This window comes from Canis lupus, chromosome 7 (genome assembly GCF_011100685.1).
Source record: "Canis lupus familiaris isolate Mischka breed German Shepherd chromosome 7, alternate assembly UU_Cfam_GSD_1.0, whole genome shotgun sequence".
Taxonomy (NCBI): Eukaryota; Metazoa; Chordata; class Mammalia; order Carnivora; family Canidae; genus Canis; species Canis lupus.
Genome location: NC_049228.1, coordinates 12433193 through 12446658, shown reverse-complemented (window position 1 = coordinate 12446658; position 13466 = coordinate 12433193). Strand labels below are relative to the sequence as shown.

At 37.7% G+C, this 13466-nt stretch overlaps 1 protein-coding gene across 1 annotated transcript in view; it reads right to left on the bottom strand.

The window, feature by feature from the left end:
- CENPF (centromere protein F) overlaps positions 1 to 13466 on the bottom strand; it is a 61372-nt gene that overhangs the window by 35811 nt on the left and 12095 nt on the right. Inside the window, 3 exon segments of the mRNA XM_038542140.1 lie at positions 2567 to 2695; positions 3879 to 4004; positions 12829 to 13031. Of these exon segments, the coding sequence (XP_038398068.1) occupies positions 2567 to 2695; positions 3879 to 4004; positions 12829 to 13031 (458 nt within the window).

Sequence of the window (13466 nt, the reverse complement as noted above, 5' to 3'; positions counted from 1 at the left end):
GATTTTAAGGAGCAAGTCCAGAAGGATGGAGGGCAGTAAGGAGGCTCATACAGTAACCCAGGTGAGAAATGACAGTGTCTCACACCACACAGAGGAGCACAGATAGTTAGAAGTAGCCATATTCAGTATAAGATAGAAAGTTAGACAATAACTTTCATTAGACAGAAATTCAGGGAGGGAACAGAATCAGAGGGAAGGGATGTTAGAGCTTACTACCAATTTCCTAAAATACGAGTCTTAACATTTCAGTTGTTGCTGGCAATTTAATACTCATTTTATCTATAAAGCATATTACATAGGAACACTTGGAAAAATTAATAATAGGCAAAAGCCAAAATAAAACAAAATTGCCTAACTGTATAGTCCAGAGAGAAGCAAACTCATGTTTGGTATAGCTTTTGTAAAACTATGTATTGGACATAATCATGTGTTCATAATTATGCAGTGCCATTGTTTAAAATGATTATAGTAGTAATCTAAATGCATGACAAAAAACAACAGTATAGAACGGTAGGAAATAAAAAACCAATTTCTATCCAACACTATACCCCTTTTTATGTATAGTTTTTCACAATTTCTATTTTTATTCCTTTGATGGTTACTTTCATTATTCTAAATAATAATCTTATAACATTATGGATTTATCAGTGGATTCTCACATACAGTAAGACCTACCTCCCTTCCAATTTACAAATTTTAGTAAAAAGTATTATGTATTATTGACTTCTTCCATTGCCTTAACATTATAGTTTTAAATAATAAACTTAAGTCTTGGGCAGCCCAGATGGCTCAGCAGTTTAGCGCCACCTTCAGCCCAGGGCTTGATCCTGGAGACCTGGGAGCGAGTCCCACATCAGGCTCCCTGCATGGAGCCTGCTTCACCCTCTGCCTGTGTCTCTGCCTCTCTCTCTGTGTCTTTCATGAATAAATAAATAAAATCTTTAAAAATAAATAAATAAAAAATAAACTTAAGTCTCTTTTTCTTGATCCAATAACTTTCAATATATATCTGACTCCTTATTAGGTAAAATGTATAAACATGCATTTCTAGCCATATTTTTCTCTCCTCTCTATTCTTCAAGTTGTGTGTTCCTTTACCCAGGGCCTGAGTTTATAGTTCTGCAGGCAACTCCAAAGGGCACCATTCATTCATAGTCTTCATAGGTTTGTATGGTTATCAGTGTCTTGAGGTGGGGGCGGGGCACCTTTTTGTAATTCACACAAATATACCAATTGGCTTAGAAAAGACAAGATTGGTAAATTCTGTGCATTATATCCCATAATATATACATTATATTCTGTAACTATGTTTAAGTGTTTTGTTCATACCTCTACTCTAAAACCTAAAAACCAGGGATGCCTGGGTGGCTCAGTGGCTCAGCATCTGCCTTTGGCTCAGGGCATGATCCTGGGGTCCTGGGATCGAGTTCCATATCGAGTTCCCCACAGGGAACCTGCTTCTCCCTCTGCCTATGTTTTTGTCTCTCTGTGTGTCTCTCATGAGTGAATAAATAAGATCTTAAAAATAAGTAAATAAATAAATGTTATTTTTTATTATCAGGTTTTATTTAACCTGGATACCAGTAAAACATAACTTATATTTACTTACTTTTTAAAAAGTCAAACAAATCAGGCTTATTCTTAGCAGGGAAGTCGGAAGCACGTGGGAGGGTTTCTGGGGTAGGTGACAAGATTCTATGCTCCGACACAGATAATGGTCCTAAGAGAGCATTCCTAATAATAATTTATTGAATTGTAAATCTGTTCTATATAGATTTTGTCTATTAACTCGAAAAGGTTTAAATGTAGTTATAATACTCATGCATATGCAAATATAGGCACATACAGACACACACAAATATAGACACGTGTGTGTAAATAAAGGTAGAGTCAGAAGAATCCTAATGGAAGACTCTGAGCTGTGAGAGAAAAAGCAGAGTTGAAGATGACACAGTGATTTGGCCTCAGTGATGTCAAGACTGGAACTGCTATTTACTGGGATAAGGAAGATTATGGGAGGAGCACATTTGAAACAAATAGCTGGAGTTCAGCTATTACCATGCTAAGTGTGAGGTGCCTGTTGGACAGGCAAGTGGAAATATCAGGTGCACACCCACCAGCCTGGAATTCAGAACATGCATCCTGGCTAAAAATTATATAGGGTTGTCATCATATAGATGAGAGGCAAGCCCATAAGACTGGATGAGATCATTTTTGGAGTAAGTGTTAAATAAGTAAACTGACTTTAGGTTTCAGCACTTTGGCTATTTGCGGGAGGCATAAATTACTCGGGATGGCTCCCACCTGCTGACGCAGCGGAGAACCACCGGACTATCACACCCTTCCACCCACCTTCAGATCTGAGATCCTCACTCACTCCTCTCTTTCTGTAAATCAGCAAACCCAGACTCAGAAAGATCCCATTTGCTCTCTCCTTTGATAAATAAGGAAAGGGAGGTTAGAGCAGCTCTTTAGAAGCATCACAAGGCCAGCTGCAGTTAGAGAAAATGCATGAATTAGGAAAAGGGGGACTAAATGAGGAGAGAGAACTAAGCCAGCTCCCTACTTTATCCAGGTCAGCCTGCAGGATATTGTGAGTGTTCTTGGCTTGCTGTAACTCCTGCGTGAGTCTGCCTTTCATCTGTGTGCTCTCCTGGTCCAGGGCTTGGAAGGCACGCTGTTGACGGGAGAGCTCCTGAAACAGCAAAGGCACAGGCGTCAGTGGGGTTGGGGACGGTTAACGAGGAGACTCTAGGGTGAGCGGCAACCCTCCTGCGGGCGGGCCATGCCATGCTCAAAGAGCAGGAGGCGCTGGGGAGCCAGGCTGACCACTCACTTAATGATCAACATAAACCATCCTTAGCTCTAGTCCTGGGGATCAAACGCAGGCCTTTGAGGGGAAGGGGAAGGAGTCTGCCCGTTGACCTCATGGAAACCAGACAGCTTCCATCCCATCCCCAATATTAAAATATTCATGTCCCTTTCGACAAGTCCAGGGACAAAAGGGAGGAGAGCTGAGCTGCCAGGGTCACAACTTGACTAGGAAATCAAAGATTCTCAAAAATGGGGTTTAAGATATCAAACATCCTGGGGAACCTGGGTGGCTCAGTGGTTGAGCGTCTGCCTTTGGCTCAGGTCATGATCCCAGGGTCCTGGGATTGAGTGTCCCATTGGGCTCCCTGCATGGAGCCTACTTCTCCCTCTGCCTATGTCTCTGCTTCTGTGTGTCTCTCGTGAATAAATAAAATCTTAAAAAAAAAAAAAAAAGACCTCAAACATCCTAACACCACTTACAATTTTGAATGACAGCAGGATATGCCACCATTCAACTTTTGATAACCATACCAGGATACCAGATTTCCATTTCCAGGCACCCTTACTGAAAGACCAGAGAGTCTCCCTGCACACGACACACTCTGCCAAGCTAAGTCACTGGCACCAGCAGCAATGCTTCTGGAAGGGCATCTTCAGCCCTAATTCACCTGCCAGCCTCTTGTCCCATTGCAACAATTACCTTTCTAATATATCTGCCAACAAGAGGCTTTCAAAATAGGGAGAGAACAGGATACAACTTCCTTCACAACTGAGAGTTGTTTCAAAGAAGAGATATGATTCTTTCCAACTCTCAGTATCAGAACTCAAAGATATCAGAGGACACAGATAAAAAAGAACATTCTGGCTATCAGTCGCTTCTCCAATCGAAAACTGAAAGATGGAAGTGTGGTGGAAAACACGGGAAACCTCTTCCTCACAAAGTAGTTCCCCTATCAAAGGACACCCCAAGAGATAACATTCGGCAGCTCTTCTCAAATGACAAAACCATGAAATGCCCGACAAGAGCCTTCAGGGCAAACTCCTCATGAATCTATTTACCTTACCTCTTGAAATTCCTTTTCTTTCTCCTTGATTTTCTGTTCCAGAGAACATTTGGCACTTTCTGCATTTTGTCGCTGACAACTCAAATCTTCAGACAATCTTCTCAGTTTTTGTTCCAACGCAGTACACTAAACAAATAAAAAGGGTCAATACAAAATTATCCGAGATGAGAAGCAAATTATTTTGAATTTTAGAAAAATTAGTCCTGAGACTTCCAAGTTCATCTTTATATTTTGATATTTTTGTTTCATTAAAAGTTGGATTTTAGGGGCACCTGGGTAGCTCAGTGGTTGAGCATCTGTCTTTGGCTCAGGTCATGATCCTGGGATCCGGGATTGAGACCCACATCAGTCTCCCTGCAAGGAGCCTGCTTCTCCCTCTGCCTGTGTCTCTGCCTCTCTGTCTCTGTCTCTCATGAATAAATAAATAAAATCTTAAAAAAAAAAAATAAAGTTGGATTTTAAATGATCAGTGGGGGCACCTCGCTGGCTCAGCCAGTAGAGTGTGTGACTGTTGGGGTTGTGAGTTCAAATCCCACTTTGGGTGTAGAGATTATTTACATAAAACTTCAAAAAAAAAATAAACTAATAAGTAAATAGAATAAAACGATCAACAAATATTAAAACCACTATAATTATTTTAGCATATGTAAAGCTTATATTTGGGAAACATTAGAAGGGATGTAAACTATTAGACCATTTAGATGAATACTTCATAATTTGCACTAGGAAAAAAGAAATCAGCATTTCTGATAAAGATTCATCTAATATTTTGTTGCATGGAAATGAGAGGTTCAAATGCAATGATGCTGACCTGTGTAATTTAGAAGCTGTGAAATAATCAGTGGGTACCCATTACTCTCATATGATAGTTTCTTTCAACTAACCAAAGACAAGTTTGTTTCTATTTTGTGGTAAATTTTAAATATTAAAATGCCTCTTTCCACAATGCTCCCACTGCACCATTTTAAATTTCTGAAGGCCAACAGGCACATGAAATGCTGCTCCATGTCACTTGTCATCAGGAAAATACAAATCAAAATCACAATAAGATATCATTTTACACTGATGAGAATGGCTAAAATTAATAAGACAGGAAACAACAAATGTTGGTGAGGATGTGGAGAAGGGGAAACATCTTGCACTGTTGATGGGAATGCAAGCTGGTGCAGCTGCTCTCGAAAACAGTGTGGAGTTTCCTCAAGAAGTTAAAAATAGAGCTACCCTACAATCCTGCAACTGCACTACTGGGTATTTATCCCAGATACAGATGTAGTGAAACAATAGGACACCTGCACCCCAATGTTCATAGCAGCAATGTCCACAATAGCCAAACTGTGGAAGGAGCCATGATGTCCTTCGACAGATGAATGGATAAAGAAGATGTGGTCTACATATACAATGGAGTATTACTCAGCCATCAGAAAGGACAAATACCTACCATTTACATCGACATGGATGGGACTAGAGGGTATTATGCTGAGTGAAATAAGTCAATCGGAGAAAGACAATTATATGGTCTCACTCATGTGGAACATAAGAAATAGGAAAAGGACCATAAGGCAGGGAAGGGAAACTGAGTGGGGAAAAATCGGAGAGGAAGACAAACCATGAGAGACTCTTAATCTTAAAAAACAGAGGGTTGTTGGAGGGAAGGGGGATAGGAGGATGGGGTAACTAGGTGATGGGTATTAAGGAAGGCATGATGTCATGAGCATGGAGTGTTATACTATATGCTGGCAAATTGAATTTAAATAAAAATAGTAGGGACGCCTGGATGGCTCAGCGGTTGAGCATCTGCCTTAGGCTCAGGGCATGATCCTGACATCCAGGGATCAAGTACTGCATCGGGTTCCATACGTGAGGAGCCTGCTTCTCCCTCTGCCTGGTCTGCGCCTCTCTCTCTGTAACGCTCATGAATAAGTAAAAATAAAATATTTTTTTAATTTAAAAAATAAAAATAAATAAATAAATAAATAAATAAATAAATAAATAAATAAATAAATTTTAACCAGAAAAAAAAAATTTCTGAAGGTTCACAGCACCCCAGAGATTATCATAACTGGTTTTTAACCAAGCTGCCCTAAGCAACAGAAAGAACATTCTTTTGCCTTTGTACCTCGCCAATACCTTAAAATAAGTTTTAAAATATGAAATAATCATAACTTAGGATGCCTTTCTAAAATTAAATTGGAGCAAAATTGTCTTAAATCAAGGGCTAAAAAAAAAAAAATCAAGTGCTGAAACCCATTCCTCTGAATCTTCCCTATGTAGGATATGAATTTTCAAATCCTTAAAATGCCCTACAAAACAACTCTCAAGTTTCCAGGAAGAATAAGAACACTTTATATCCGTGGGGGAGTATCCCTGATCTAAAAGAAATGTGCCCCAATTTGGCAAATCTCTCTTCTAAAGTATTTCTCTGAGACTCACTATAGTCTCATTTTGAACTATTAGAAATACTAGAAATTTAATAGAAAAATTGGAGGAAAATAAAATACTATGTAATACTTTGCCAGAAGACCAGTCAGAGACCAATGATTAACCAAAGACAAGAAAAACAAAGCTGGTCATTAATGATTAAATGATTTTCCAACTATCAGAACTTTAAATATACCAAATTCAAAAAGAAAAATAATTGAGCCAGTGGTCAAATTAATCCATGGCCTTGGACATTAAGATACATTTTGTTATCTTTACTCTTCTTAAATTTTTAAATCCCCAAGAAAAAGCATTACAGAAATTGTTTATAATAATAATCAATATGAATCTAACAAATATTTATCGAGAGCCTGCTATGTGTCAAGCATTGTGCCAGGCACCTGGGATGCAGCGGTAAACAACCCAGATAAAAAAAATCACCGCCCAAATGATGGTCCAAATTTCGGTGGTTGACAATTCTCAGGGAAAAAAAAAAAAAAACCCATGCCATACAGAGACGAATGAACCCTTGGTGCCCTCTGCTGGTCCTCCTTCAAACTGCAACATATTCCACTAACAGCTCTCAGAATCCAGAATTCTTTGTTAGTACAAAATAGTTTTAAAAAGAGCCTTTAGAAAACATCTACCTTTTATTTAAATTTTGTACAATGACATTCTGATACTGATGATGCATAATCCACATAAGAGTAGATGACCAGTAGGTGTCATGAATGTTCCATAATATTCTAAAAATAGTGTCCAGAGCTGAAATCCTTGAAAATATGTAGTATATGACTCTGGGCACTCACTTAGCACCGTGGGCCTGAGTTTTCATCTGTGAAACGTGGGTGCTGAACTCTAGGTGTGCTGCCAGACTCAATGCTTCTACATGAGTTCATATTTTGTATCCCACACAGTTCGTAAATACTTAGAAAAGAAGTATATTAGAAACAGCGTATGTTCACAAAAGAACATGGTAGGGCACCTGGGTGGCTCAGTGGTTGAGTGTCTGCCTTTGGCTCAGGTCATGATCCCAGGGTCCTAGGATCAAGTCCCACATTCGGTTCCCCGCAGGGAGCCTGCTTCTCCCTCTGCCTATGTCTCTGCTTCTCTGTGTCTCTCATGAATAAATAAATAAAATCGTGGGGGGAAAAAAAAAGAAACATAGTATTGATTTTGATTGAATTAGTTCCATTTTACTTAATGGGTAATTCTAATGGTAGGTCAGGGAACAGCATAAACAAGGCATAATTTGATTTCAGCAACACATTTGACCAGGTCCTATTATCCTAAGAGGCAAGAGGGAGAAAGACAGACTGAATTTTCAGTTAGGTAGATTTGTAGCTCTCTGGAAAAAAAGGAATCCAGAAAGCATTGAACAAATGAGTCTTAAGAACCTGGGCCGGGGGATGGCTTCTAATAGAAACCCAGAGCTGTCTTCTCAGCACTGTTCTAGTCAAAAGTTTTCATTCATGATATGGTAAGAAGAAACCTTATCAAATATGTTAGATAAAACAAAGATTCAGTGATCCTTTCACACCAAAACCAGTAAGATAAAGTATAATAGGATAAGTTAATTCTTATATATAAGAAGGCTTGAGTTGGCAGAAATGCAACTGAAAATAAACTTGAATAACAAGGAACTCAACACAATAATAACTAATATATTATTATAAATTCACCATGTGCCAGGCACTATGCTAAAGCCTTTACAAAAGTTATCTTTATCTTTACAACAAACTTATGACAAAGACACTATTAACACCATTTTATTGATTAGGCAGTGGAGGCTCAGAATTCAAAAACAAAACAATTGAGATGTGTCAGAACCAGGGCTCAAATCCAAGTCTTTTTAACTTAGAAAAACAACCTACAAACTCAGACTGCACAAAGTGAATAAATATGTATGTCAAGGTAGGTCATGGTCCCATTGACCCTCCATTGCACCCTCATACACTGAATTAGTATTTATCAGCAGATCTCTACACAAAGCATTGCACTAGGAGAATGTCTGAAAAATAAACCTAGACTAACACTTCCAGGAAGATAGAATAAACATACATTTCCCTATTCCTGCCATCAAGAACAATTCAAAACCTGCACAAATGTTAAGAAAGCTCTGAAAGGAGAAGAAGACTGAGTGACTAGGGACTTTGGGACTCAAGGTAAATACATGATAGTGCTGAAAGAAGATAAGAGTCAGCCTAGAATCCCTGTATCCTGAGGAAATACCTGCCAGGATAAAGTATCAAGAGAAATGAAAACTAAGGGAGTATGTGGCCAGTAGATCAACCCTAAAAAAAAAAGGCTAAAAGAAGTTCTCTAAACAAAAAGGAATTGATGAAAGAAGGAACCTTGGAAGAGATTGGGAAAGAAGAAAACAAAGTAAGCAACGATATTGGTATAAATGATAGAAAAATGGAGAAGAGAAAGAAAGTCTAAGTTATGTTTGACAGCTAAAGCAAAAATTCTAAGACTGTCTGAAGTAGTTCTAAATGTAGGTAGGGAAAACACTTAAGAAAATGGGATTATAAATAGGGGAAAGTAAAAGGATGAAAAGAATAGTAAGTTTTCTGTAATCCATTAGAGCTGCTTACATGACAACCAGCAGACAGATAAATGGTATGTATATGTAATGTATTATCTAGAGCACTCACTATAAAAGCTCTACAAGGAAATACATCCAGAAACACTAGATAAATTAAAATGAAATTCTATAAAATGTTTGAGTAACCTACAGGAAACAATAAAATGAAAAACAAAAAGAAATAGAAAACAATAAATAAGATAGCAGTTTTAAGCCATGCCCTATCAGTGATTACAATAAATGTAAATGGCCTAAATATGCTAATTAAAAGACAGATGGTGGAAGAGTAGATTAAATAATAAATAATAATAATAATAAAAAAACAAATCTAACTATATATTGTCTATGCAAAACTCACTTCAAATATAATAATAAAGGATAGGCTGAAAGCCCAAAGACAGAAAGAAATACATCATGCAAACATTAAAGGAAACGTGGAGTGGCTATGTTAATATCAGAATGAGTAGACTTCAGAATGAAGAAAATTTCCAGAGACAATGAAGGCTATAATACAATGAGAAAGGTCAATCAGCCAATAAGACATAGCAATCCCAAATGCATATGCTACAGAGCTATAAAATATGTGAAGCGAGAGCAGCCCTGGTAGCTTAGCGGTTTAGTGCCGCCTTCAGCCCTGGTCCTGGAGACCCAGGATTGAGTCCCACATCCAGCTCCCTGCATGGAGCCTGCTTCTCCCTCTTCCTGTGTCTCTGCCTCTCTCTCTGTGTGTCTCTCATGAATAAATAAATAAAATCTTAAAAAAATATATGTGAAGTGAAAACTGCAGATAGAAGAAATAGATAAATCAACAATTACAGAAGACTCTCACCATCCTTCTTTCAAAAACTGATAGACAGGAAACCAGTAAATATATAGGAGAATTCAACAACACCAACAACCAATCGATAATTTGGGGCTAAGGATAATTTTAGAACACTCCATTCAACAAGAGAATACTTTTTTCCTCCAAGTGCCCATGAAATATACCAAGATAGGCCATTGTCAGGCCATAAAACAAGCCTCAACAAACTTAGAATTGAAATCATTAAGTATGTTCTCTGAACACAATGGAAATCAATAATAGAAAGAAGAAAACCTCCAAACGCGTGGAAATGTAACAAGGTATTTCTATGTAATCCATGAGGCAAAGAGGAAGTCTCAAGAAAAATGTTTTAAAAATACACTGAATGGAATAAAAAATACAATATATCAAAATTTGTAGGACACAGTTAAAGCAGTACTGAGGGAAATTTATACTTTGAAATGCCTACACTGGAAAAGAAAAGTTTCAAATCAATTATTCAAGCTCCCCATCTCAATAACCTAGAAAAAAGAGCAGAATAAGGCCAAAGTAAGCAGAGGAAAATAAGAGAGTAAAAACAGATAAAGTTGGAAAAAGAAAATAATAGACAATAAACGAACAAAAGAGCTGATTCTTTGGAAAGAATAACAAATTGACAAATTTTATTGTTATTACTGACAAAAATTGACATATCTCTAGCAAGACTGACAAAGAGAAAACAAGACAGAAATATCAAAAACAGAGAATATTATCTAACAATATCAAAAGAATAAGAATTACTACAAATTAACTACATTTTTAAGTTTAAAAATTTGGATAAAAAGGACCATTTCCTCTAAAAACACAAGGTATCCCAACTCATTCAGTATGAAATACTTTTTTTTTTTAAGATTTTATTTATTTATTCATGAGAGACACAGAATGTAAGAGAGGCAGAGACACAGGCAGAGGGAGAAGCAAGCTCCATGCAAGGAGCATGACGTGGGACTTGATCCCAGGTCTCCAGGATCAGGCCCTGGGCTGAAGGCGGCACTAAACGGCTGAGCCACCCAGGCTGCCCATGAAATAATTTTAATAGCCCTATATCTATTTTAAAAGTTAAATTTGCAATTTTTTAAAAGATCTATTCATTTTAGAGAGAGAGAAAGAGAGAGCACAGCGGGAGGGGCAGAGGGAGAGGGAGAAAATCTCAAGCAGACTCCACACTGAGTACAAAGCCCATCGTGGAGCTTGATCTCATAACCCATAAAATCATGACCTGAGCTGAAATCAAGAGTCAGACACTCAACTGACTGTGCCACCCAGGTGCCCCTTAAATTGGTTATTTTAAAACTCCCAAAAAAGAAATCTCCAGGCCCAGATGGTTTCATGGAGAATTCTATCAAACATAAAGAAGAAATAACACCAATTCTACACAATGTCTTCCAAAAACAGAATAGGAGAGAACACTTCCCAATTCATTTTATGAAACTAGTATGACTTCTCATACAAATACCAAGGACAAAACAAAAATAGGAAACAGCTGACTAAAATCCCTCATAAATATAGACACAAAAATCCTCAACAAATGGTTAGCAAATAAAATCCAGAAATATATAAAAAGAATTACATACCATGGCTATGTTGGGCTTATTCTAAGGACATAAGGCTTGTTCAAATATTTGAAAAGCCATCAACGTAACACACCATATTAAAAGCTATTATTTTGTACAACTACATGTGAATCTACAATTACCTTAAAATAATTTTTAAAGAAAGAAAAGAAAAGAGGGAAGAGTGAACTAACGAACCTGCCTTCAGGAGGCAAATAGAACACAGAGGTCTACCTACTACAGTGGTTCTTATCTACTGCCTTGGAAATATCTAGAGTTGATTAAAAGTAAATTCCTTAAGCCCACATCAGACAAAGGTCTAACAGGATTAGTTTTGCCAGGTTCTCAGTGATTCTGACAATTAGCCAAGTGTGGGAACCCACAGGGCCAGGACACAAGTGATGACAATAAAAAGGTCATTAAGAGAGATGCCAGGAGAAAAGATCTCACTGCATAAGAGATGAAGGAGCTCACAGGTTGAGGAAAATATCAAGAGTATTCCAAGAAAAGAGTATGCCACGCAGAAAGGCAAATGTGAGCAAAACACTGGACCCAGATCGGGGCACCTGCGTGACTCAGTTGGTTGAGCATCCAACTTCTGATTTTGGCTCAAGTCATTTCAAGGTCATTAGATCGAGCCCCTCGATCAAGCCCACATCAGGCTCCTCATTCAGCAGGGAGTCTGAGTGAGATTCTCTCTCACCCTCTGCCCCCCACTGCATGTACACATGCTGTCTCTAAAATAAATAATTAAAAAAGAATTAGAAGAAGAAAGAAACACTGGACCCAGATGAAGACTGGGTTCAGGAAACACCAAATAATCAGTTGGTCCTAGAAGATAATTCACCTTTCTCTACACTTATTACCATACGCCATATTATCTACACAACTATATATTTATGCTACATCCACCATTACGATGAAGCTCTCCAAAAGCAATAGTTTTTGTCTATTTTCTCACTGCTTCACCCCAGGTCTAGAACAGTGCCTGACAAACAGTAGACAGTCAACAAATATTTGTCAAATGAGTCTGAATAAATGAATAGAAAAAAAGGAATAAAACATTAGAGGTAGGTTGGGGGCCAAGCAACAACAAAACACCCTCAAACACGCTAAGAAGCTTGGCCTTAATTGGAGCATTAAGCTTAAATTTTGGGAGTACACACATTGGATCCAAAAGTCGATCAATTAAATTTTATCTTAAGTCCTAAACCGCTTTGAAAGTTCCATCACTTAGTCACCTCTTGCATATGTCAAGTGCAATATATACATAATCTTAATCTTCCCCACCCTCTTGGATGGACAAGAGATCAGTGACTTGCCCAAGTCACTTGGCTGGGAAAACATGCAATCTGGATTTGACCCCACATCTACCCAATTCTAAAAGAACTTACTAGTTCAATTGTACCAATACTGCCTAGTGTGTATTAATGAGGTTCATTACTAACATTTATTTCATAACTTTAGGTGTTAAAATTTTGTATGGAAAGAATTTCCAAAGAACTCGATGACAAAATGTAGGTTTTCAACAATGCACGAAAAGTCCAGTACCTTGGATGATGCCTGGTCATACTGTGCTGTTGTTCTCATGAGTTCATCCCTACTTTTATTCAAAATTTTCTCTTTTTCAATTAATTCCGCTTTGGCTTTCTCCAGGTGGAGTTGGAGTTCGTGACATTTATTCACTTGGCCTTTCATCTCTTTTTCTTGTCCTTGCAGATGTAGTTCCAAATCACTTATCTTGTTCCTTAGCTCTTAAATCACAAACAAAACCCACACTTTAGTTAATATCTATTTTTCACAAAAAATTTACAACTAAAGGCAGAATGTATCATTTATGTTATTACCCTGCTCGGAAGTCTTTGGTGGGACAGATATAAGTCAATTGGCACTAAACATGGAAACTACTTTAATTGGATTTAATTTCAATGGTTAGTCTCTATCACTTGTATTCAAATACCCCATAGGAAGCAGAAGAAACAAATTTTCTAATGCTTTCAGAGAAAGTTGGGAAAGAAAATGGTTTTCTAAAATCACGAAGAGTATTTTTTTGTGGCTACAAAAAGCGCATCCCATATGATACCCTACGTTAAAATTACCACTTGGTTTGATACACTGGCAAACTAATATTTGTTCTGTGCCCATATCAATACAAATGAGCTCAAAGCAGTACAAAATTCACCCTCCCA